This window comes from Sceloporus undulatus, chromosome 3 (genome assembly GCF_019175285.1).
Source record: "Sceloporus undulatus isolate JIND9_A2432 ecotype Alabama chromosome 3, SceUnd_v1.1, whole genome shotgun sequence".
In the NCBI taxonomy this organism is placed as follows: Eukaryota; Metazoa; Chordata; class Lepidosauria; order Squamata; family Phrynosomatidae; genus Sceloporus; species Sceloporus undulatus.
The window spans coordinates 264,023,197-264,046,785 of NC_056524.1; the positions used below are offsets into that span (position 1 = coordinate 264,023,197).

Consider the following 23,589-nt stretch of genomic DNA (forward strand, 5'->3'; position numbering starts at 1 on the left):
GAAAGAAAAACCAACATAAAAAGATATACCCCTGAAATGTTTTAAAGTTCATTTCTGGCAGCACATCACATTTCAAAAGACTGTTCCTTGTTTGCAAAGAATATCAGTCACATTTAGTACAACTGCACTAGGGACAATGCAAATAAATTTACAATACTTGCAAAAGTACATTTCCTCCCTTAGCAGTCTGCTTTGTTATGTTAGATTTTGAGTAGTTGTTTTACCAGTCCAGACCTTTACAGAATAGTTGCACAACAATCAGGAATTTCTCTTGTCAAGTTTGGCCAGTCTTCTTTCCCCATTTAGTGGAGGAAACATAAGACTTCAGTGTAAAGTCTGAAGGTTTGGGGAATACATCCAGCAGGGGAAAGGAGCAAGGGTTGCAGTTGAGCAATGTTTCAGCTCTTCCACCTATCTCTCTATATGTGCCTTCAAGTTACCTATTGACTTATAGCAACCCCATGAATTTCATAGGGTCTTCTTAGGCAAGGAAGACTCAAGAGGTGGTTTTGCCAGTTCCTTCCTCCCACCATATAGCCTACAGCATTCGGTATTTATTGGTGCTCTCCCATCTAAGTACAGTACTAACCTGGGCTTGACCCTGTTTAGTTTTCAAGATCATACAGGAGCTGGTGCCTAGTCTGTTCAAACCAAAAACCCAACTACACCCATTTTCCTGCTTCCAACAGTATTAATAAGGATACCTTGAGATACAATAGTCACCTTTCTACCCATTACTGCCATTCTAAGTATAGAGGAGCTGATGCAAAATGTTATTCAAGTTATGTGTCACTGTAATGAATATTATGGGTGTTCCCTGTTCCACCCTTTAAAATTAAAAGGGGGTGTTCTCACTTGCTTATACTCCGTGTTACAAAACGAATCCTAGATACATCGTTCCTATTAGAAACCGAATTAAATCTAGAACAGTTCTAGAGCAACCCGCAATTGTCCCCACTAGAAATCGAATTGTACAGCGGTTTATAAATTTGATTCGTGTTTTCGTCATTTAATGTGGGTTAAAAAAATAGAAGGGTCGAACCTACATTTTCCCCTTGAATCGGGATAGGAACCGGAGCATTTAAATAGGAACGACAGCCTTTGAAATCGGGTTAGCTGGATGGGAGGAGCGGAGTGCGATGGGGCTGGCCTTGGGGGAGTTGCCCTTTCTGTCCCCATCTGTCGTGGCTGTCGCCATTTTTGCTTCCCTCACCCCTTTGTCCGCTGTGGTCTTTCAATAAGAGATAAGGATTTTTAAAATTTTTTTATTTTAATGGTTTACAGGCGCTTAATCTCTTCAGCGCTTTAAGCGCCTGAAGTCCCGGCTGCTCAAGCGCCTGCATCTGCCAAAGGACTGCAAGGCTTCCCCCGGTGGATTGCAACCTCTCCTCTGTGTGGGGAGAGCCCATTTCTAACGGAGGAGAAGCAGGAAGGGAAGCCTCCTCTCGAAGAGGCATTCCCTGCCCGCTTGGACTCTGATCTCGCCCAGGCAGGGAAGGGAAGGCTCCTCGCGAGGAGGCATCTGATCTCGCCCAGGCAGGGAAGGGAAGCCTCCTCGTGAGGAGGCATCTGATCTCGCCCAGGCAGGGAAGGGCTCTGATCAATGGGGGGGGGGGGGGGAATAGAGCCTTTCTCCTTCTCTTTCTCAAACGGAATCTGCCTTCCCCTCCAACCCTGGAAAGAGAATCTTTGGGAAGAGTGCTCCCTCCCTGCTTTTCCAGCAGCCTCCTTCATTGATCTCTGGGCTCTCTGAAGGGATTCTCCCTGGCTGTCTTGGGAGACATGAAGAGGGGATGCTGTCCTAGAATCATAGAATCATAGAGTTGGAAGAGACCACTAGGGCCATCCAGTCCAACCCCCAGCCATGCAGGAAATCCAAATCAAAGCATCCCTGACAGATGGCCATCCAGCCTCTGTTTAAAGACCTCCAAGGAAGGAGACTCTATCACCCTCCGAGGGAGTGCATTCCATTGTCGAACAGCCCTAACTGTTAGGAAGTTCCTCCTAATGTTCAGGTGGAATCTCTTTTCCTGCAGCTTGCATTCATTGTTCCGGGTCCTGTTCTCTGGAGCAGCAGAAAACAAGCTTGCTCCCTCCTCAATATGACATCCCTTCAAATATTTAAACAGGGCGATCATATCACCTCTTAACCTTCTTTTCTCCAGGCTAAACATCCCCAGCTCCCTAAGTCGTTCCTCATAGGGCATGGTTTCCAGACCTTTCACCATTTTTGTCGCCCTCCTTTGGACACGCTCCAGTTTCTCAATGTCCTTTCTGAATTGTGGCGCCCAGAATCCTGCAAAACCCATCCCCATAGTTTCTCTGGAAACAGCTTGGGCTCCCCAAATTTGCTTTGCCAGAAGCCTCCCCCAGCCTGGGGTCTTTCTTCCAAGGCAGCAAAAGTGCTTTGGGCAGTTTTCTCTCCCTCAATCATCCTTCCCCACGAATAATTGCAGGACTCATAGGCACTTTAAGCGCCTCCTCATTGGTTCTTTTATAACAAACCATGAAATTTAAAAGTGACGTTATGATGACGTTGCTTTGATTGACAGCCCCAAAATGGTGAGTGGGAACGAAATAAGGCTAAAACCGATTTATATATACACCGTTTTATTTGAATAGGAACGAAAGTGGATCACTTAAAGCGAATCAATTGGTAAATGAGAATGAAGGAAAAAAAGCGATTCGGAACGCGGGATAAGACCAGGGTTATTTTGAATCGATTTAACTGATACCAGTGTATTTTAAAGCGTTGTAAATCGCAAGTGGGAACAGGCTCAGAATCTAATCCTCTGATTTGAGTGTTGAGTACCTCCCCATTATACACACACACACAAAATCTCTAATAGAGAAGTAGTCTGCAAATAATAATAATAATATTTTTTATTTATATCCCGCCTCCAAAGAATAGCTCTTTGAATGATGGCAATATTTTGAAATGTTTGGTAGGATTTAATCATGCAGTATGTGTCTATGTGCCTTCAAGTCACTTGTCAACAGTATGGCGACCCCATGAATTTCATTGGGTTTTCTTAGGCAAGGACTACTCAGAGGTAGTTTTGCCAGTTCCTTCATCTGAAATATAACCTATAGATATTCATTCATTGGCAGTTTCCCATCCAAGTACTAACCAGGAGCTGCTCCTTTTTGGTCTTCCATTTTTGATTTCACTGACCAGATTTAGTTATGCCCCAAGTGATGTATATGCTTTCTCTCTGTGTGTGTGACCATGTTTATTTTGTTTGTTTATTTTGAAGGGGGAACTTTGTTTTTTGTTTTGTTTATGATCTTGAAAAATGCTCTGCTTTGGTCAAAGTATCTTCAAAGAGCTTGCATGTCTGATCACGTTTCCCAATCTGTTGGTTGTCGAGGTCTTTGGGACTAACACAAACCCAAAAAACAGCTTAAAATGGAGTGCAGAGAACAAGATATATGTCATAAAGATCAAGGTTTCTGGGGGGAAGAATTGCTCAATAATTTTAGGCGTGAGATCTGATAGCATGGTCAGCACGAAACCACAAGAAAGATAACACAATGAGATCACATACGCACAAAAATACTAGCTAGTTATATAGGCCAGGGTTTTGTGTGTCTTTTGAAGGATGGGTGAAGGAAATGCTGTCTCGCTTGTAATTACTATCAAGTTGTTTGGTGGCTTCAAATGTTCTGTTTTCATAACAAATAGTGTGTTTGAAGAGAAGGGTGTAAATGATGTGATTTCAAATGCCTCTTCTGTGCTTCTCCCATGACTGTGGTCCCAAACACACTGCAGAAAACATCCAGTTTGAGACCCTTTTAACTGCCCTGGCTCAAAACTAGGGAATCCTGGGAAATGGTAATTTATTGCGGTACCAGAGCTCTATGACAGAGAAGGCTAAATGTCTCACAAAACTACAGTTCCCAGAATTCCCCAGCACTGAGCCAGGGCAGTTAAAATAGTCCCAAACTGGATTATTTCTGCAGTGTGTTTCAGACCATAGTCAGTAGGGGGCTTAGTGACCATTGTGTGGTAGCCATGTCAAGTGTTAACTTAAAAGGTTCATCCCAATTTTATAGTGTTGCATCTAAACTACAGAAGGTTTCTTGCCCTCAGTTAAGTTGCCTGAGGTAAAAAGGCAAGTCCTGTGTGCTTCTTGCCTCACACAGACTTTTCAGTCACAAAAACTGTCTTCACACCTCTCTTCTCCCCCACTCAGTGCCATAATGCTGTAGGAAGATTTTATTCCCACTTGTGGCTCCTGTGTAAGGAAAACAAATCCTCTTGCCTTTCCTTTGCTGGATTTCAGTCAAGCACTTATTCATACTGAACTTATTTCCCAAAGACATAGCTCCTCTCTTAGGCTGTCCTCACATGAATTTCTATTTACACACTCCAGTATTAACGGCCTTCACACAGGACAGAACCTTATCCTACTAATGCATCCGCACTGCAGAAATAATCCTGTTTGATGCCACTTTTAACTGCCACAGATCAGTGTTGGGTAATTCTGGGAATTGTACTTTGTTGTGGCACACTTCGCAGTTGTGAAGAAAATACAGTTCTGGAAATTGTAGTTTATTGTGGCACCAGAGCTCGTTGTGGCACACTTCATAAGTGTGAAGAAAAAACAATTCTAGGAGTTGTAGTTTATTGTGGCACCAGAACTCAAAAATTGTGGCACGCTTCGTAAGTGTGAAGAAAATACAGTTCTGGGAATTGCAGTTTTGTTGTGATGCCACAACAAATGACACTTCCCAGACTCCCATAGCATTGAGCAATGATAATTAAAACCGGATTATTTCTACAAAGAGAACCTTGAAATTTTGTGAAAACTATCGCCTGTGAGAGCAAATGGCTACCCTCATATTGAAAAGCAATAATTAGAAGCCAAACTTCCTTAAATGTGGGAGTATTTATTCAGTAGTGCTGATACCCCCAAAGGGAGGCAGTTGGCCCCTCATGTGAAGCGTAGGATTGGAGTGCTTCAAACTGAAAATATAGCGCATATTTTGCAGATGGACGTGGCAATTTGTGTACAGTGCGTTTCTGTTAATTTATTATCACTATTGTGTGCTTACACACACATTCAGTTAGTGTTAAAAGCTTCCTTCTGAGGCAAAAGTGTGTACAGAACATGGGGCAAATATAACTAGGCCTGTTCTCAAAAACAAGGCCTTTAAAATATCTTCTGACTAGGGATTTAAGTACTTCTGCTACTTTAAGAATGGAGCTGTGGAAAAATATGTTTGTCCCTTAAATTTAATATAACTAAGGTTAGATGCGGCATCTCCAAATGTTGGACCACAACTCCCATAATGATTGTGAGGGATAATGGAAATTGCAGTCCTATAACATCTGAAGTACCAAGTTGCCCAGTCCGCAACATGGAGACAATGTTGGAGACAATGAGAGAAACACACAGGATATGGATTCATTTGCAACCATATAAGCTGAGATGTTAGGGAACATGTGCGCTCCTGGTTGTTAGAATCTTGAAAAAGCCACAATAAGTTTCACCAGACAAGAGTCCAACAAACTGTCCACATCCTGCTCTCAGGCCAGCTAGATCTCAAGGGAGTTGAGGGTTAGACACTTCTTCCAAGAGCATGTTTGTAAGCCTGGAGAGTATTTGTGGGTTTTGTTTTTGTAAGCCTGAAGTGAATTTTGGTTGTTGTGTTGTTGTTTTTTAAGTTTTGCTCTAGAAAGAGTCCTAGGTGGTGGTGGAGTGTTTCTCCTAGGCTGTAAGTCTCTGGGAAATCCTGACTCAGCAAAGTTGCTAAAGGAAAAGCTCCAACTTGATTGATTTCCAGCAGCAGTAAGCTATCTGTCCCACTCCATTCTAGCTACTCAACTAGCACTTGTCCACATACTATTACATCAATTTATCTGGGGCTCCTTCTCCTCCTAAGACAAACAGACACACACTCAACCAAAAAAATCGTTCTTTGTGTCAAAACACTTATCCCACTGAAGAAGTGCACACCATAAAATACTTGGTCCACAAAGCCCTCTCCACAAAGGATAATTTGGCTTAATAGCCCCCAAATTTAAGATAAAAATGGGGAGGAAAGAGCACATTGGGAATCAGATGGTCTCATCTCGAGCTGGAATAATGAAACTAGGAGAACATTATGAGTAAGCATTCCCTTAGTTTCACTGTCAGTCACAGAGGCAATATACGAGTTGGAGAGAGCGGCCTTCTTCTTTGCCACTGTGACTGACAGTGAAACTAAGGGAATGCTTACTCATAATGTTCTCCTAGTTTCTTTATTAGTCATTGAAGTAGTACTGTAGGAAAAAGGCAGAAAGGAAGCAATGCTGCATTTCAACAGGTGTGGTAATGAAGAGTGTGCAGTAGGTGGGCATTGCTCCCCTCATCCTATGAGAACAAAGAGACTGGAGATATAGAAAGACTTGAAGTAGGGCAGTGGTTAAAGACCTGCCAAGTCACAGGGCTGACCATGCCATTACACAGATTGAATTGACTGCCTCACGTAGCAGATAACATCCAGGGGTAGCCGTGTTGGCCATATAGCAAATCCAATCAAAAATCTACCAAGCAATGATACCTTTATTGGCCAACCAAAATGCACAAGACATATCTTGCAAGCTTTCGAAGCTCCACTGGCTTCTTTATCAGGCAATGTGTTAAAAACCATGAAGGGGGAAAATTGAAGATGTTAGTCATAGGCCTGCAAAAAATTGCAAAAGAAGTATCTTTTTTTTTTAGTGTGTTGCAGATGGATGTTAAATTTCTTGGACTTTGAGAATCTCCCAGCAGCCACATCACCAGAAAATAGAGGTGCAAGCCTGCAAGTAATAACTCCATATCATCTGAACTGAGAACAGAAGCAGCGAAATGCAGGCCTATAACTAATAGCTTGAATTTTTTAAACACCCCCCATGCTTTTTAACCCCTTGCCTAATGAAGAAGCCAGTGAAGTTTCGAAAGCTTTCAACATGTATATTGTGCATTTTGGTTTGTCAATACAGGTATCACTGTTTGATGGATTTTTGATTGGATTCAGATGGTAGAGGTTTGGGATGGTGGTGACAGCAGAAATCATTCCTAACCTTCTGTGATGGCAATGTTTGCTTTTTGCTAACTGGATGTTTTGCCTAGCTGCCTTCTTCCAATGTTCACTGTTGAGAGAGGTCTCTGAGCAAATAGACAGCCACGCTCCAGCATTTGTATGAGTTTGGACAGCAATGACAGGTTGAGGAGGATAGACCTGTATGCTCCCCCCCCTCCCCTGCTTATATTAGGCTGCTGCCTTCTGCTGTCCCATCACTATACCTGGAGATTTCAGTTGTCCATTGATGCAGCTTTAAGTAGAAATGGGGTGTGCTTTGATATTTTTCTGACTTGGAACTTAAGTGGCAAAAGAATCTAGGTATTTACAAAGTAGCAGGGTTTCATGTGGTAAGCAGAAATATGTATACAGTACTTCATTATCTCTTACACACATAGCCCATTGCTTTCCTCTGATATTTAGCCAACACCTGTCTGTCTGCAACATTGCTCTGGGTAATGCAGCTGAAAGGTTGCAGAGGAAAAGCAATTATTGGTGGAAACGTTCAACCAAACGCACACATGCATGCATATACAGTGGACCCTTGTTATACGCTGGGGTTTGGTTCTAAGATCCCCCGTGTACAACAAAATCTGTGTATGCTCAAGTCCCATTAAATATAATGACGTAGCAAAATGGTGTCCCTAATAAAAAATGGAACATCAAGGTAAATTTATACTTTTTTTGGAACATTTTCAAACCGTGTGTGCTTGAATCCGTGTATAAGAAGGGCCGACTGTACTTGCATAGTATTGGATTTGCATAGCCATTTCAGTGCTGTTTGCAGATTACGGTTTTCAAGATCAGTGTAATTCTGACCTGAACTGTGAATTCCATAAGTGCTATCCTAACTTCAGTTCCCCAGTCCACAACATTGGGATAATACTGACTTACTTTACAGAACTGCTGGAAGGTTTTGTGAGAAAATTGTCTGAATAGTCTAAACACTCTGTAATGTAATGATTACTGGTTATATTGATTATTACTTATTATGGGATAGCTGAGAGAACAGAAGCTAAGTCCTATGAAAGGCAGGATGGCTAAAAAAGTAGTTTTAGTATCAGATGCATTATACTGTTGAATACTCATTACCAAAGAATATGAGAAGAGCATGTAGGCTTCCCACAGCAGCTGGTTTGATGCTGTGGAAACAAAATGCTGGTCTAGATTTTGATCTAATCTAGCAGGACTTTTCTTGTGTTTTTAACAGGTTATTGCAGCAAAATGATGTCAGTAAAAACCTTTCCTGAGTGCTAGTCCTGCATGGAAAATTAATCTTGTTATTTGCACAACCAATATAGTCATTATTGAAAACATTGCTGGGATGGCATAGGATCCCACCACGGAGAAGTAGTAAGATATGGCTTCTATTTCATACAAACTAGATTTAAGATTAGTCTTTTAAAAATATGAAGTAATTATATATCTCTTCTCCTTTATAAATATCATTCATATAACATAGGATTTCTTGATTCCCTACTCATACTCCTTACTGGATAGGCAAATAGGGGAAGCGGAGAGTCCACACAGAGAGAACATTACAGTTCCCTTCATAATGCTACTCACTGTCCAGTAAGACAACATGAAAAAGTTTATGCATGGAACTCTTGGCCACTGTCTGTAAAGAATAACTGGAAATGGATGCTGTTTGTAAAGATAAACTGGAAATGGGTGAGAATGATGAGACTGGGAGATAGTGCAGAGATTTTTTTCAACCATTACTGGTCTCCTGGATTGCTACTGGGGAGGGGGGGAAGAATCAGCCCTTTTGATCAAAACAGTTGCCAAACCATTTTAGAACCTATAATAAAGAGCGCATAAAATGCTAACATGTTTCCTTAACTGTATTTTGTAGATCACTGTCTTCTGTCTGTCTTCTGAAGCTGTAACAAATTCTGGCTTGAGGAGGTATTTAGATCTGTTGAAGATGCACCAGAGGAAGGAGTATATGCAGCAGATGATATGTCAAGAATTTGCTACACACCATCTGCATTAGCAAAACAGCTTGGGAAGCAATATGACTTGTAAAGGTCTGTGTATGAGTGTTAAATTAAAGCTACTGTCCAAAAGTAGGATGCCTCTACAATGAACACTTTCCCTGAAGGAGCAATTGTAAACTCTCTCACAAGAACTCTGTTGAAAAAATACAAACGCTTAACTGGAACCAGACGAAAGAGAGTGCATCAGAATGTATGTTAATCCGAGAAGAGTTAGAAAATGCCAATTTCTGCAACTATTTGCCACTTGCTTTCTACTTTGTCTTATGATTTTTTGGGGACCACTTGATGACAGTAGTATTGTAAACCACATGAAATCTTATTCCTATAGATACTTCATAAATAGCTACAGTTTTGTGAATGAAAGCCTATCTGTTTGCAGGGATAACCTGGACAGAATAGCAGGCTATCAGTACTTGATCAACCACAAAGAGAAATGTCAACAGCAGGATGTTCTCCTTTTGCTGTTTGTGAAGACTGCACCTGAAAATTACCACCGGAGAGATGCAATTCGACAGACATGGGGCAATGAACAGTATGTCCATTACTATCTTAAAACCAGCATAAAGACCCTCTTTGTATTAGGGCAGCCAAGCAACCTCACCCTGAGAGACCAAATTCAAAGAAGGCTCCAGACAGAAGACAAAATGTATGGTGATCTCATTCAGCAAGACTTCTTGGATACTTTTTACAATCTTACTCATAAATTACTCTTGCAGTTCAGTTGGGTAAATAAGTTTTGCCCTCATGCCAAGTTTGTTATGTCAGCAGATGATGATATTTTTATCCACATGCCAAACCTTGTTGCTTACCTCCAAAATTTAGCACAAATGGGTGTTCAAAATCTTTGGATTGGGCGTGTCCATCGTGGATCACCTCCCGTAAGAGATAAGAAGAGCAAATATTATGTCCCATATGACATGTATCCATGGCTTGCTTATCCTGATTATACAGCTGGAGCTGCATATGTAATATCGAGTGATGTAGCAGCTAAAGTATATGCAGCCTCTCTGACTCTTAACTCAAGCTTATATATAGATGATGTTTTTATGGGACTCTGTGCCAACAAAATGGGAATTGTACCACAGTACCATCTATTTTTTTCTGGGGAAGGTAAAGCTCCCTATCACCCTTGTATTTACAACAAAATGATGACCTCTCATGGACATGTAGAAGACCTTCACTATCTTTGGAAGCAGGCTACAGATCCAAAAGTGAAAAATATTTCATCTGGTATTTGGGGAACAATATACTGCAGAATAGTTAACATTATGCTTCTTTGCAGATTATACTATCAGGATACCTATCCCTGTTTAGCTGCATTGACCTAATACTTGAAGATTAAAAAAAAAAGACTTACTGAGCCAAAACAGATAAATCCCAGCTGTTTCCTCAAAGACACATATAGAAGTAAACATGGAATGTTGTATAAAAACTTAAAATGTGAAAGATTATGTACCACATGATTTTCACCAGAGTTTCCTGACAGTTGTAATGAACATTCAATTTCCATTTATTACAGTATGCACTGATTTTAAGAATTGGCTAGATAGATAAAATGTTTACAGTTCTGAATGTGAACTATGTAACTATAAAATTAAATTGAATTTTGGAAAACAGATTCATTGATGAGTATGGATACAGTAGGCAGGTCAAATAAATTTTTAAGCAGCATTTTCCCCTCCTCTCCCTACCAATGCCATTCTCAAGCACAAAAACATTTTGATCCAATGTCTTACTGCATGGTTATACATTTTACCACTGTGTTATACTGATCACTCAAAAACAGCTTGAGAAACCCTGGTGCTAGTGTTGGCTTTAAGCACTTGTTTGGATTAATCCTTAATACAAATGGTTCACTCATTAGATAATGACTTTGTGGGGAGAATATATTTCTTATCTTGCAGTGTGTTGTAAAACTCAAGTTACCAAGTTGGGTACAGATTCACTGCCACTGGTGGGACAAGGCATTCTTTGATTTTCCTTAGACAATAGCCCACTGGTGTTTATACTATGGTAAATTTAAAAATCATTAAATCTGGTGTGTGGGTTTCGAAAATAGGCCCAAATGCTCCAGTTTATGTTTGAATAGAGAGCACAATTGATTATACACAGCCCCCCTCTCTGAGATGGCTTTCACTGCAAATATATTTACCTCCCCATCCATTCATGTTAAACTTGAGAAGCAGGAGACATTTTTAAATAGAACTCATACTGAATAAAAATTTCAGAGGATCATAATTGGTTTATGTACCTTGTTCAAATATAATAATGCACAGAACTCCCAATTTAGAAAGCTATAATCTGAAAACTAGATTTACACAGCCCAAAAGAATGTTCTTTTAAAGTTCAGAAACATCTGAAAGGTACATCTGTGCCAATTCCATATATGCAAATAAAAACATTCTTCCCTCAAGCAAAGTTTGAATTATAACTTACAGTCTTGCAAAATAAAAGACCTCTACCTCTATTCATCTTAACAATGTGTATTAAACAGCTATATTTTCCTCTTCTCTCTCTTAAAGTGGAATGGAGTAATGTGTGTGGGCTGGGTCATACCATGTTTTGTAATGCATATTACTGTATAAGCATACCTTTTTGCCATAATTTGGCCAGTAGGGGAGAGGACTGCTGGATTACCTTTTTAAACTGGAGTAATACAGAATGTAGGATAAGCTATACTTAGATTTTACTGGTGGTAGGATTTTCCTGTTTTTCTAACCCAGGTAGGGGCAATGTCTGCCCCTCCAAAAGTTGTTGGGATTACAATGCCCAGCAGCTCTAACCAGAATAGCCAGTGATCAAGAAGGCTGGGATGTGATGTCCCAACAAAATCTCAGATCACCTGATTCCCAACCCTGCTGTGTAACCGTTTTCAAAGTAATATCACAATGCTGTAGGAACTCCAATAATAGCCAGAGAATTTGGATCTTGACAGTCCTGGATGATGCAAACAGGTAAATCATTTGTGTGCATCGGTCAGATGAATTCCTTAAGCATTTTGCAAAACGTCAGGAATAAGCTGTACCCATAACTTGTGTTGACCTCTTGAAATTGGCTGTATGTGTTTGTGTTTTACAGCAAGTCTGTTGTGTTTTAAAAAAGTATTTATTAGCTAGTTTTAAAGGGACAGTTACATAGATGTCTACTACTTTAGAACTAGAGGACAATTTAAAGAAATTGTGAAGGCACTTCTTTTCCAAAAAAAGGAGAGCTAGATAATTTCTTAGTCTTTGGGGCACAGAACACTGTCTTGTCTTTTTTAAAACTGGAAATTGCTTGGATTGCCAGTGTTCCAGATGCAGGGCTGTTAAACCATTTCTTCTTACTAGTAAAAGTGCATCAGCCTGAATGGTCACTTCAGGTACCAGTTTTGACACTGTTATACAAAAGTGTTTATTTCTTACCTTAGTTTTTACCTGTTTGGTTTGCAGCTATTTGATACGATTTTTTTTTTACAAAAGAGTAACAATTATTTATTCTCAACTCTTGTGCTGTTACCACATGTTTTGTACAAGACCTGTTTTCAATAAACAATTTTGTGTATTTTGTAAATGTGTTGTGCACTGATTTTCACATCATTTGATAGCTTTAAAAAGTTCTCCACAGATTCAATAAAATCATTAAAAAATTATCCACAGAATACTTATTTCTTTAAGGTATATTAACAATACCATCAGATACAGTTGCTTTTTCTGTCATGATTGAAGACAGCTTTCATTTAAAAACAAAATGATCTCAAGCTTACAAGTCTTAAAAGCTCTCTTCTGCATTTACTTGACAAGCTCTTGAATTACTTGACAATAATAACAATAACAAGGGGAGCAGTATTTTCTCTATGATAGGGAAAAGGTGAGGAAGGATAATGCAATTCCCTTTAAAGCCATGTTGTAAATGTAGTGACAATGATGGAAGGAGAAAAAATTGTAACATGAGAAAATTTACTTTTCTGAGAGCAAAGTATTGTTTTGGTTATCCATTGGCAGGTGGACAGAAGCAGGACTATCTATTCCAAGACTAGACCTTAGTGGATTGATGTAAAAGACAGTGAAAAATGAGTGAAGGCCTGTATGTGTTCCATATCTGCTTATTTTCTAGTAAGGGGTGCATGGCCCTCCAGATGTTGAACTGTAGCTTCCAGAATCCATCACCATTGGCCAAGCTGGCTAGGGCTGCTGGGATTTGCAACACAAAAATATGGAGGGCTGCATATTTCCCATTCCTGTTTTAGTCCCAATTACATATTGTCACCTTGGTCATCTTTTTGCTAAAAGTGGAGTTATGGGGAGTACTCATGAACACAACCCTGAGCTTGGAAGCCAGGTTTCACCATTAAAGAAGCTGGGTGAAAAAATAATGTGCTTCTATCTGCCAATGTTTTGTTAACCATAACTGTATTTGGGCATTCCCATAGGTTAGATAAACACCTCTACATGTACAAACAGCTAGACAAAGCAAACAGCAAAACTATTTTTTTTAAAAATGGCACTGAACTTCCTATAGAATTAAACCCAATTATAATGGATCTGTTATTTTCTGTGGGCAGCCCTTGCTTCCACCACATGATGCCAAAGTGTTTAAACCTAGAAAATTTAAGCCTGTGGCAGGCCACCATTGTGGCCTGCCACATTATTTCAGCTGTCCCCACTGCAGAAATAATCCAGTTTAACATCACTTTAACCGCCATGGCTCAATGCTATGGAATTCTCAAAGAGAAGAAGATGAAATGCCTTACAAAGCTACCAACTCCCAGAATTTCACTGCATGGAGCCATGGTCATTAAAGCAGTGTCAAACTGGATTATTTCTGCAGTGTGGATACAGCCATTGTTGCTTGAATGTCCGTGCTTTAGGGTTGTCAACTGCAGACCCATGACCAGTAAAGAAAATAAGCTGTTAGCACTGTACTCAAGATCAACCAATTTAAATTGGAACCTGAGGCAAGTTATCCCACAAGCACTCTTCTTCCCTAGTAGTAAAACACATTGGTAAGTGGATTTTGTTTGGGTACCTTTCCATAAGACATATATGCGAATACTTGTATGGTGGCCCCTCACTCCATGTTATAATTATCAGTAGAACCTACCTTGAACATTGCCTTTAGCTGATTCCAGATACATTCCCCAGACCCTGCCTCCCCATATGAGCCTGCCCAGGCTCTGAGATCTTCAGGGGAGTATCTTTTTCCAGTTCTTCAGAGGCCTGGCTGACCCTAAAATCTGGAACTTCGGTCCAAATCACACTGCAGAAATAATCCAATTTGAGACTGCTGTAACTGCCCTTGCTCAGTGCTAGGGAATCCTGGGAATTGTAGTTTATTGTGGCACCAGAGCTCTCTGATACAGAAGGCTAAATGTCTCACAAAACTACAGTCCCTAGAATTCCTTAGCATTGAGCCAGGGCAGTTAAAACAGTCCCAAACCGGAATATTTCTGCAGTGTGTTTTGGACCAACCTTCCCAAGATGCCGGAATGTCCCCCTTTTCATATCTTTTCATTGGCAGATAAATACTGTTATATTCCAACAGGCTTTTAGAACTTAGGCTTTTGAAAGAACAAGCTTCAGAGTATGCTATATTGTTTTTATGAACTTTAAAAAAATGTTTTTAATACTTTTAGCTGTAGGTTTTAAACTGTTTTAATACTGTGATTAAGTTATACCAATTTTAATGTTAACTTTTGTATATCTTTAGTTATGTTGTACTTGGCCACTGAGTTTCAATTTTGGGGAAAAGCTGGGTGTGTGTGTGTGTGTGTGTGTGTGTGCGCACACACACACACACACACACACATATATATGAAATTAATAATACCCAGCAAGCATCTTGCTTCCAGGGTTGCATCTGCAGAAATAATGCAGTTCGACACCGCCTTGAATGCTATGGAATTCTGGGAACTGTAGCTTTGTGAGACATTTAGCCTTCTTTGTCAGAGAGCTCTGGTTCAATTTTTGTTACAGAGGGTAAGACTTGGTAGAAATGTTTTGGCATTTGCTTTCACACAAGGAATAGTGAAAATATTGGAAATGTTTAAAGTGGAATGTTAAAATAATTTGACACCTGAAAAATCTATTAATCCAAGAATCACAGACAGTATTGCTTATGTCAGTAGAGCCGATAATGCATCTGTCTGGATTACTACACAAGCAACACTTGGTTTACTTGCAATTTTCCCAACATAATAATTTATTAACATTGTTTTAACCAATACACACATTTTTGTGTACACTTTTTACCTAATACATGTGTTTTAGTTTTTGGAGAACTCTCGCAAAATTTGGAGAGTTGTGAATTTTGAAGGATAATTGAAATGGTTCATGTACTAGTAGAAAACCGGATAATTTTCGCATTTAATTGTGAACTACCATAAACAAATTGCCCCTTTGCTCATATTCACATTGTGGAATGGATGGCTGTGTGACAAATGGCAGCTTAATATTTATATGCATATACTTGCATGTGCATAAGTAACATAATACACCATTTTGTCATCCCCAGTTTAACTTCTAGAGACTCTAGGAAGGCAGCTGAATTTTGAGAAATGTTATCTCTAGAAACTCAGATAACTCTCTCTTTCTTTTAAAGCAACTGGGAGATAATGACTGTAAGTTAGTAGTGCCATGCTCTACAGAACCAAGAAAGGACCCTGAGAAATAGGGAAAGCTGGAGCATATGGTATTCTTGCTTAAGTCTTACCTTCTCCTGGTGGAAAGATTTTCTTCACTTTCGCTCATCACTAAGATTCTGCTGGAACCTCCCTGACTTGCTTCATGCATGACTTCAATCTGGATAACGAATTTGAAAAACACAACAAAAAGGATTATGGCTAAAAGTTCATGTCTCTACAGTACTATTCTAGCACTATTTGTAGGCAAAGCATCTGATATATTGGTGTACTGTGGCATCTCCCTGTTGCAAGCAAGCAAACGATATTATAACACACACGGATTTGACTGAACATTTCGATTTACAATAGCTACATTTGGCTTAGAGCAATGTTGGGGTGCCAAGTGACCATTTTCATCCCTGCAGATTTTGCTGTGGACTGTAATCCCCTCCCCTGTAGAAACACTGCTGCTGCTGAGATTCTAAGCTAGAAGTATAATGCCTAGATCAAGGAAAGTAATAGCGCTGCTCTATTCTACTTTGCTCAGGCCTCACCTGGAATACTGTGTCCAGTTCTGGGCAAGCTGGAGCATGTCCAATGGAAGGCCACCAAAATGGTTAAGGGTCTGGAAACCATGCCCAGTGAGGAGAGACTTGGGGAGCTGGGTATGTTTAGCTTCAGGAAGAGAAGGCCTAGATCGGGATAGAGCAAGTTTGTTTTCTTCTGGTCCAGGGAATAGGACCTGGAGCAATGGGTTCAAATTACAGGAAAAGCGATTCCACCTCAACATTAGGAAAAATTTCCTGACAGTAAGAACTGTTTGACAGTGGAACACACTGGATATTGATTTTGTGGTGGAGTCTCCTTCTGTTGAAGGTGTTTAAACAGAGGTTGGAAAGCCATCTGTCAGGGGTGCTTTGCTAATGTGCTCCTGCATAGCAGGAATTTGGACTGGATGACCCTGGTGAATCATAGAATTGGAAGAGACCATAAGGGCCATCCAGTCCAAGTTCCAACTCTATTTTTATGAAATGTGGCAGCAATCACAGCTGGGTGGGGGAAAGGTTCTCAGTTACCAAAAGTACCATTCCTCACAGTAAAGTAAGGCATTACATGGGGACAGAATGCAAGGAGGAGATTCACACATCCTGGTTGTGGATAAAAGTTTTCTCTAAAATAGAGAGGGAAGGAATGGAAGTGTGATCCCAAATGTTGATGCACTGCCAAAATCCATTGGGAGCCAGGGAGCATATGCAGGACAGACAAATGTGAAAGTCTAGGACATGCATTAGTCCACTCCTCAGAATACATCACCCACCACATTCCGCAGAAAAATATATATCAAATTTTGCCTGTGTATGCCCTTCAGGAAGTGTGGGGGCATTCTGCCACATTTTTATGCCCCGAAGAGACCTGTTTTAACAATAGGAAGTACAGTTGGTGGCTTTGACTTTTGCAGATTTGATTATTTGTAGTTTTGATTAATATGTTCTCTCTAGAAATCTCTAGGTCCTTCAGCACAACTGTGCCAGGTGTTGAACATAGAGTTGTGCTGAAGAACCTAAAGAAAACACTTCTCTAGGCATTTACAGTATAGGTCCTCCAGCATGATTCTTTGATCAATTTCTGGAAGATGTTGACCATAAAATTGCACTGGAGGACCTGGAGATTCCCAGAGAGGTGTTCTCTCAGGTAAAAAGAATAGTGTTTTTTTATTTGTGTTTTTTCCACATTCACAAGGGTCCTTCACCCTTAACCCCAGCAAATGTTGAGGGACCACTGTACAGTGTAACTGATAAATTACTTTCTGTTTCAAAACTCCTCTCCTGGGCTTACATTAGCCTTGTGAGGATAGGTGGTAAAAATGCCCTCCATGCCCCGGGGGGGGGGGGCATTTAGGGCCAAAAAATTTTTTTTATCTGGGGAGCCACATGACGCATAAGAGCATTTTGTACACCCCTGAGGGATGTCTAATGAATCATCTTCTGCCTCAAAGGTGCAGCTTCAAAGACACTGGTAAATTTCACTTCTTTTAAGAAGCTGCAGTTTAGCATTATGTCTGAACCTGAACAAACTGGCTTGACGATAGTTAAATAAAACAAGGGTTAATGGCATTGGCTTACAACACTTGAACCTTTTCACAGAAACCTAAAGAAACTCCAAAGGGAAATGCCAGTACTTAATTATAACGTATCAAGAAATGTAATTCTGTCATCTGTGGCATGAAACATGAAACCAAGTACAGTGCTTGTGACTAATGGCGCACGTGCCCATGGTGCGCGCACACTGCTGCGCCACCACATTCAGTTAAATGGGGCTTGAGAATGCACAGTATTTGCTTTACGTATTTGCGTAAAGCAAGAGCGGACTGTATCTTACTCCAGTATTAGTTTATCAGTGCCATCTTCAAAACTGCTTTATGTGTGTTGATACATTTAGGTTTCATTATAATTGCCAGTCTATTTTTCCATTTTATTTTTTTCTAATAACCATTCCATCTCTACCCAGATCTGTTGAGTTCTGGCCTGTCAAAATAAACTTCATCCTTTTATAAGCTGGATTTCTAAAGTATGATTACAAAGAAAAGAAACAGAAAAAGATGAGAGGGAGGAAAAGAATAAAGTCCACCCTTAAAAAACAAAAATAAAATGTATCTTGATATTTCGATAAGAGCATAGAGAGACTTTCAGATTTTCAAACACTACTCAGAGCTCTTTACTGTACTATAAAATCTTGATTTATTTTAAAGCAGCCTCCCGCTACCTAGTGTCCTCTAAACATGCTGGACTACAGTACCATGGTCGTTACAATAAATATGCTAGATGAGAATTGTAAGCAAAGACATCTGCATGGCACCATATTGGGCAAAGGTGATCTAGAGCCCTAGGAAAAAACAGTGCCAGTAACTTGTGTTTTTTGTACTAGAGAAACAAGTTCCTACCTTAATTCCACCTTTAGTCTTCTTTACACTTTTCTTTTTTGATAAGTCTACATCAGAAATGGATTTTGGAGGACTAGAAATTTCTACTGACCTCCTGTTCAAAGCTGAAATAAGACAAACAGGCCCCACATAATAATAATAATAATAATAATAATAATAATAATAATAATAATAATAATATCAGAAGATGAAATCAAAAGTAAATAATTCAGTTATTTCAGAGTTCCACAGATTTAATTAGTTTAGTAAACTAGGCAAAGTGTTTGTAATAGGTATCTATAAAAACTAGGATTATGTTTTAAAAATGAATACATTCTGTGTCAAAAAGAAATACCAAGGGTTACAATATAATCCAATCTTTGTGTTTGTGTGTGCACACGCCTTCAAGTAACCTGCTGAGTTATGGTGACCCCATGAATTTCATTGGCAAGGAATACTCAGAGGTGGTTCTGCAAGTTTCTTCCTATGAAATATAACCCAGAACAGAATCTGGGAAAACTGGGAGTACTTCCCAATCCCAGTTGCAGCAATCCATGTGACCGCAGAGAAGTGGCGGAGGCCCAGCTGCAGCGCCGGAGGTGCTGCCAGCCCCGGGAGAAGTGGTGGCGCTGCAGTGGGAAGGAAAGGTAGGAAGCAAGGGAGCCGGGAAGAGGAGAAGGAGGATGGGGGTTTTGGGTCCTTTTTTTTCTAACCAAAAGTAATCGCAAAATCAGTAGAACGGCTTAGCAGCTACTCACCTTTGCCTATCGATTTTGCAATTAGTTTTAATTTTTTTAAAAAGGACCCAAAATGGCAGCACCAGGGGTGTGTGTGACATCTGTGGGGATGGATGACACACACACCCCTCCTTCTGCCATTCTGAAAGAATCGATCCCAATCTGACATTCCCACATGTTGGACACAGGTAGGGTCAATTCTTACAAAAAGAACTGCAAAAGAACCACTAACAAAATACCCCGGAATTTTGGCATTTACGACGCTTTTTCCCACTGGAATCAATCAGATGAGGATCTGAATCGATTTTCAGTGGGAACTGGGGCCTTTTAAATCGACTTAGGATACAAAGCTTTTGGTAGTGGGAATGAGCCCTACTACTAACTAACATGAGCTGGTCAAAATGTAGGATTTTTTTTTAAAGCAGCTGGAATCATTTCATATGTCAGTATAAAATAAATAAATATTACACTCTAAAATAAACACGTGAAGCTCTTTCTCACTTAACAAAATGCAGAAAGGACAAAACTTAAGGCCTATGCTTAATAATTTCACTGGAAAGAACTGCTCTGTATATAGAAAAACCAATGTAGTTACTGTAAGAGGGGAATGATGAATGAGATGCTATTAATCCTTGCAGTGGAAAACGGTGAGAAAATGCAGATATATAGCCTCTGGCTTGGAAGCTAACTTTCCTTCTGGGAACAGAACAGAGTTCATGTTCACAAAATACGACTTTCCCACCTCCTCTGTCCTTTTGAAGCCCCCTGCACCCCACCTCTAAGAATCCGCTCTGGTGGGGCTGGGGGAATATGGGGTTGGGGGTGTAGGCTGAGGGGGAGTTACTAGAAGCAATGAAGAAGCAAATTCAGAAACTGAGCTTGTGTATCACTTTTACTGTTCTGTGTATGGCAACAAAAATCTGTTTATACAAAAGATTAAGTATGAGGGAGCTCTACTGCCTTCTAGTTAAAGACTCCTTCACAGCCAAAAAAGAAGCTTGTAATCATACCCAAGAAAAAAACTGGCTTCCACTCCCAAGTCCCATCTAAACATTTTGGCCAGAATCATGTGTCAACTACTTAAGTCCAAAACACACTGCAGAAATAATGCAGTTTGACATCACTTTAACTGCCCTGGCTCAATGCTAGGGAATTCTGGGAACTGCAGTCTTGTGAGGCATTTAGCCTTCTCTGTCAGAAATCTATTATTCATCATAATTCCTCTCGCCTGCAACTCTTCTGAAATGTTGCAACTCAAATCAGTCAACTTCCAAGTTGTTGCAATGTGAATTGGACTTTTTTCTAACTATATATACTTTGTCAACAACGGCTCCTTTTCATCCTGGAGAGAAGTGACCAGTGGGGTCCCACAGGGCTCTGTCCTGGGGCCAGTGCTATTCAACATCTTTATCAATGACTTGGAGGAAAAAATTGGGGGCATACTTATCAAATTTGCAGATGACACCAAATTAGTAGTACTTAATACCCCAGAGGACAGGATCAAATTTCAAAATGACCTGAATAGACTAGAAAGCGGGGCCAAAGCTAACAAAATGAAATTCAACATTGAGAAATGTAAGATACTGCACTTAGGGTGGAAAAATGAAATGCATGGGGGACACCTGGCTGAATGGGGGACACCTGGCTGAATGAAACTACGTGTGAAAGGGATCTACGAGTCCAAGTAGACCATAAGTTGAACGTGAGTCAACAGTGTGATGTGGCAGCTAACAAGTCCAATGCAATTTTAGGCTGTATCAATAGAAGTATAGTGTCTAGATCAAGGGAAGTAATAGTGCCACTGTATTTATTCTGCTTTGGTCAGACCCCACCTGTGTCTGGTTCTGGACACCACAATTTTAAAAAGATGTGGAGAATCTAGAGTGTGTCCAAAGGAGGGCAACTAAAATGTTGAAGGGTCTGGAAACCAAGAGGAATGACTTAGGGAGCTGGGGATGTTTAGCCTGGAGAAGAGAAGGTTAAAAGTTGATATGATAGCCCTGTTTTAATACTTGAAGGGATGGCATATTGAGGAGGGAGAAAGCTTGTTTTCTGCTGCTCCAGAACAGATGGATGCAAGCTGCAGGAAAAGAGATTCCACCTCAACATTAGGAGGAACCTCCTGACAGTAAGGGCTGTTCGACAGTGGAACACACTCCTTCCTCGGAGTGTGATGGAGTCTCTGTCTTTGGAGGTCTTTAAACAGAGGCCGGATGGCCATCTGTCGGGAATGCTTTGATTGAGAGTTCCTGCATAATTAATAATAATAATAATAATAATAATAATAATAATAATAATAGGATTTATTTATATACCACCCAATCACTGGGAATCTGAGCGGTTTACAACAGAGAGGATAATAGACGGTTCCCTGACCTCAGGCTTACAATCTAAAAGACACAACACGAAAGGAGAAGGGAATGGTGTGGAGGGGAGGAGATCAGGTCCAGTAGTTCTTCTCTTCCTCTGAGGCCTGGACCAAGGCAGATGGACCGGAGGGAGGGCTCTTCTTCTTCCAGGCAGGCCTGGTGGAGCTAGCCTGCCTCTCTCTCCCTCGAGATGGTGGCTGAAGGGAGGGCTCATCTTCTTCCAGGCAGGCCTGGTGGAGCTAGCCTGCCTCTCTCTCCCTCGAGATGGTGGCTGAAGGGAGGGCTCATCTTCTTCCAGGCAGGCCTGTTGGAGCTAGCCTGCCTCTCTCTCCCTTGAGATGGTGGTGAAGGGAGGGAACTCAGTTCTCTTCTTCCAGGCAGCCTGGTGGAGCAGCCGCCTCTCTCTCCCTGAGATGGTGGCTGAAGGGAGGGCCGTCTTCTTCTTCCAGGCAGGCTGGTGGAGCTAGCCTGCCTCTCTCTCCCTTGAGATGGTGGCTGAAGGGAGGGCTCTTCTTCTTCTTCCAGGCAGGCCTGTTGGAGCGAGCCTGCCCTCTCTCCCCGAGATGGTGCTGAGGGAGGGCTCTCTTCTTCCAGCCAGGCCTGTGGAGCTAGCCTGCCTCTCTCTCCCTTGAGATGGTGGCTGAAGGGAGGGCTCTTCTTCTTCTTCTCAGGCAGCTGTTGAGCTAGCCTGCCTCTCTCTCTCCTTGAGATGGGGGCTGAAGGGAGGGCTTCTCCAGGCAGGCCTGGTGGAGCTACCTGCCTCTCTCTCCCTTGAGATGGTGGCTGAAGGGAGGGCCTTCTTCTTCTGTCAGGCAGGCCTGTTGGAGCTAGCCTGCCTCTCTCTCCCTTGAGATGGTGGCTGAAGGGAGGGTCTTCTTCTTCTGGCAGGCTGGGGAGCTAGCTGCCTCTCTCTCCCTTGAGATGGTGGCTGAAGGAGGGCTCTTCTCTTCTTCCAGGCAGGCCTGTGGAGCTAGCCTGCCTCCTCTCCCTTGAGATGGTGGCTGAAGGGAGGGCTCTCTTCTCTTCCAGGCAGGCCTGTTTGGAGCTAGCCTGCCTCTCTCTCCCTGAGATGGTGGCGGAAGGGAGGGCTCTCTCTCCAGGCAGGCCTGTTGGAGCTAGCCTGCCCTCTCTCCCTTGAGATGGTGGCTGAAGGGAGGGCTCTCTTCTTCCAGGCAGGCCTGTTGGAGCTAGCCTGCCTCTCTCTCCCTGAGATGGTGGCTGAAGGAGGGCTCTTCTCTTCTCCAGGCAGGCTGTTGGAGCGAGCCTGCCTCTCTCTCCCTCGAGATGGTGGCTGAAGGGAGGGCTCTCTTCTTCCTGGCAGGCCTGTTGGAGCTAGCCTGCCTCTCTCTCCCTTGAGAATGGTGGCTGAAGGGAGGGCTCTCTTCTTCTTCCAGGCAGGCCTGTTGGAGCTAGCCTGCTCTCTCTCCCTGAGATGGTGGCGAGGGAGGGCTCTCTTCTTTCTTCCGGCAGGCCTGTTGGAGCTCCGGCCTCTCTCTCCCTTGAGATGGTGGCTGAAGGGAGGGCTCGCTCTTCTTCCTGCAGGCCTGTGGAGCGACCTGCTCTCTCTCTCCTTGAGATGGTGGCTGAAGGGAGGCTCTTCTTCTCTTCCAGGCAGGCCTGTGTGGAGCTAGCCTGCCTCTCTCTCCCTTGAGAGGGGGGCTGAAGGGAGGGCTCTTCTTCTTCTTCCAGGCAGGCCTGTTGGAGCTAGCCTGCCTCTCTCTCCTCGAGATGGTGGCTGAAGGGAGGTCATCTCTTCCTGGCAGGCCTGGTGGAGCTAGCCGCCTGCTCTCTCCCTTGAGATGGTGGCTGAAGGGAGGGCTCTCTTCTTCCGCAGGCCTGTTGGAGCTAGCCTGCCTCTCTCTCCCTTGAGATGGGGCTGAAGGGAGGGCTCTCTTCTTCTTCCAGGCAG

The 23,589-nt window shown here is 41.8% G+C and overlaps 2 protein-coding genes across 18 annotated transcripts in view; one reads left to right on the forward strand and one right to left on the reverse strand.

Annotated features, from left to right (window-relative positions):
* The window catches only part of B3GNT5 (UDP-GlcNAc:betaGal beta-1,3-N-acetylglucosaminyltransferase 5), a 40,283-nt gene extending 27,206 nt beyond the window's left edge, over positions 1 to 13,077 (forward strand). For 2 of the 17 annotated variants that reach the window (XM_042457087.1, XM_042457093.1), the window contains one exon: positions 8,909 to 13,077. In XM_042457087.1, coding sequence (XP_042313021.1) covers positions 9,242 to 10,381 — 1,140 coding nt within the window. In that variant the 5' untranslated portion in view covers positions 8,909 to 9,241 and the 3' untranslated portion in view covers positions 10,382 to 13,077. The other 15 variants (XM_042457089.1, XM_042457091.1, XM_042457090.1 and 12 more) reach the window with 15 other exon arrangements.
* Positions 1 to 23,589, reverse strand: part of MCF2L2 (MCF.2 cell line derived transforming sequence-like 2) — a 211,001-nt gene that overhangs the window by 159,995 nt on the left and 27,417 nt on the right. Inside the window, exons 8-9 of the mRNA XM_042457103.1 lie at positions 18,596 to 18,699; positions 15,744 to 15,832 (exon numbers count right to left, since the gene is read on the reverse strand). Of these exons, the coding sequence (XP_042313037.1) occupies positions 15,744 to 15,832; positions 18,596 to 18,699 (193 nt within the window). The remainder of the gene's footprint in view (positions 1 to 15,743; positions 15,833 to 18,595; positions 18,700 to 23,589) is intronic.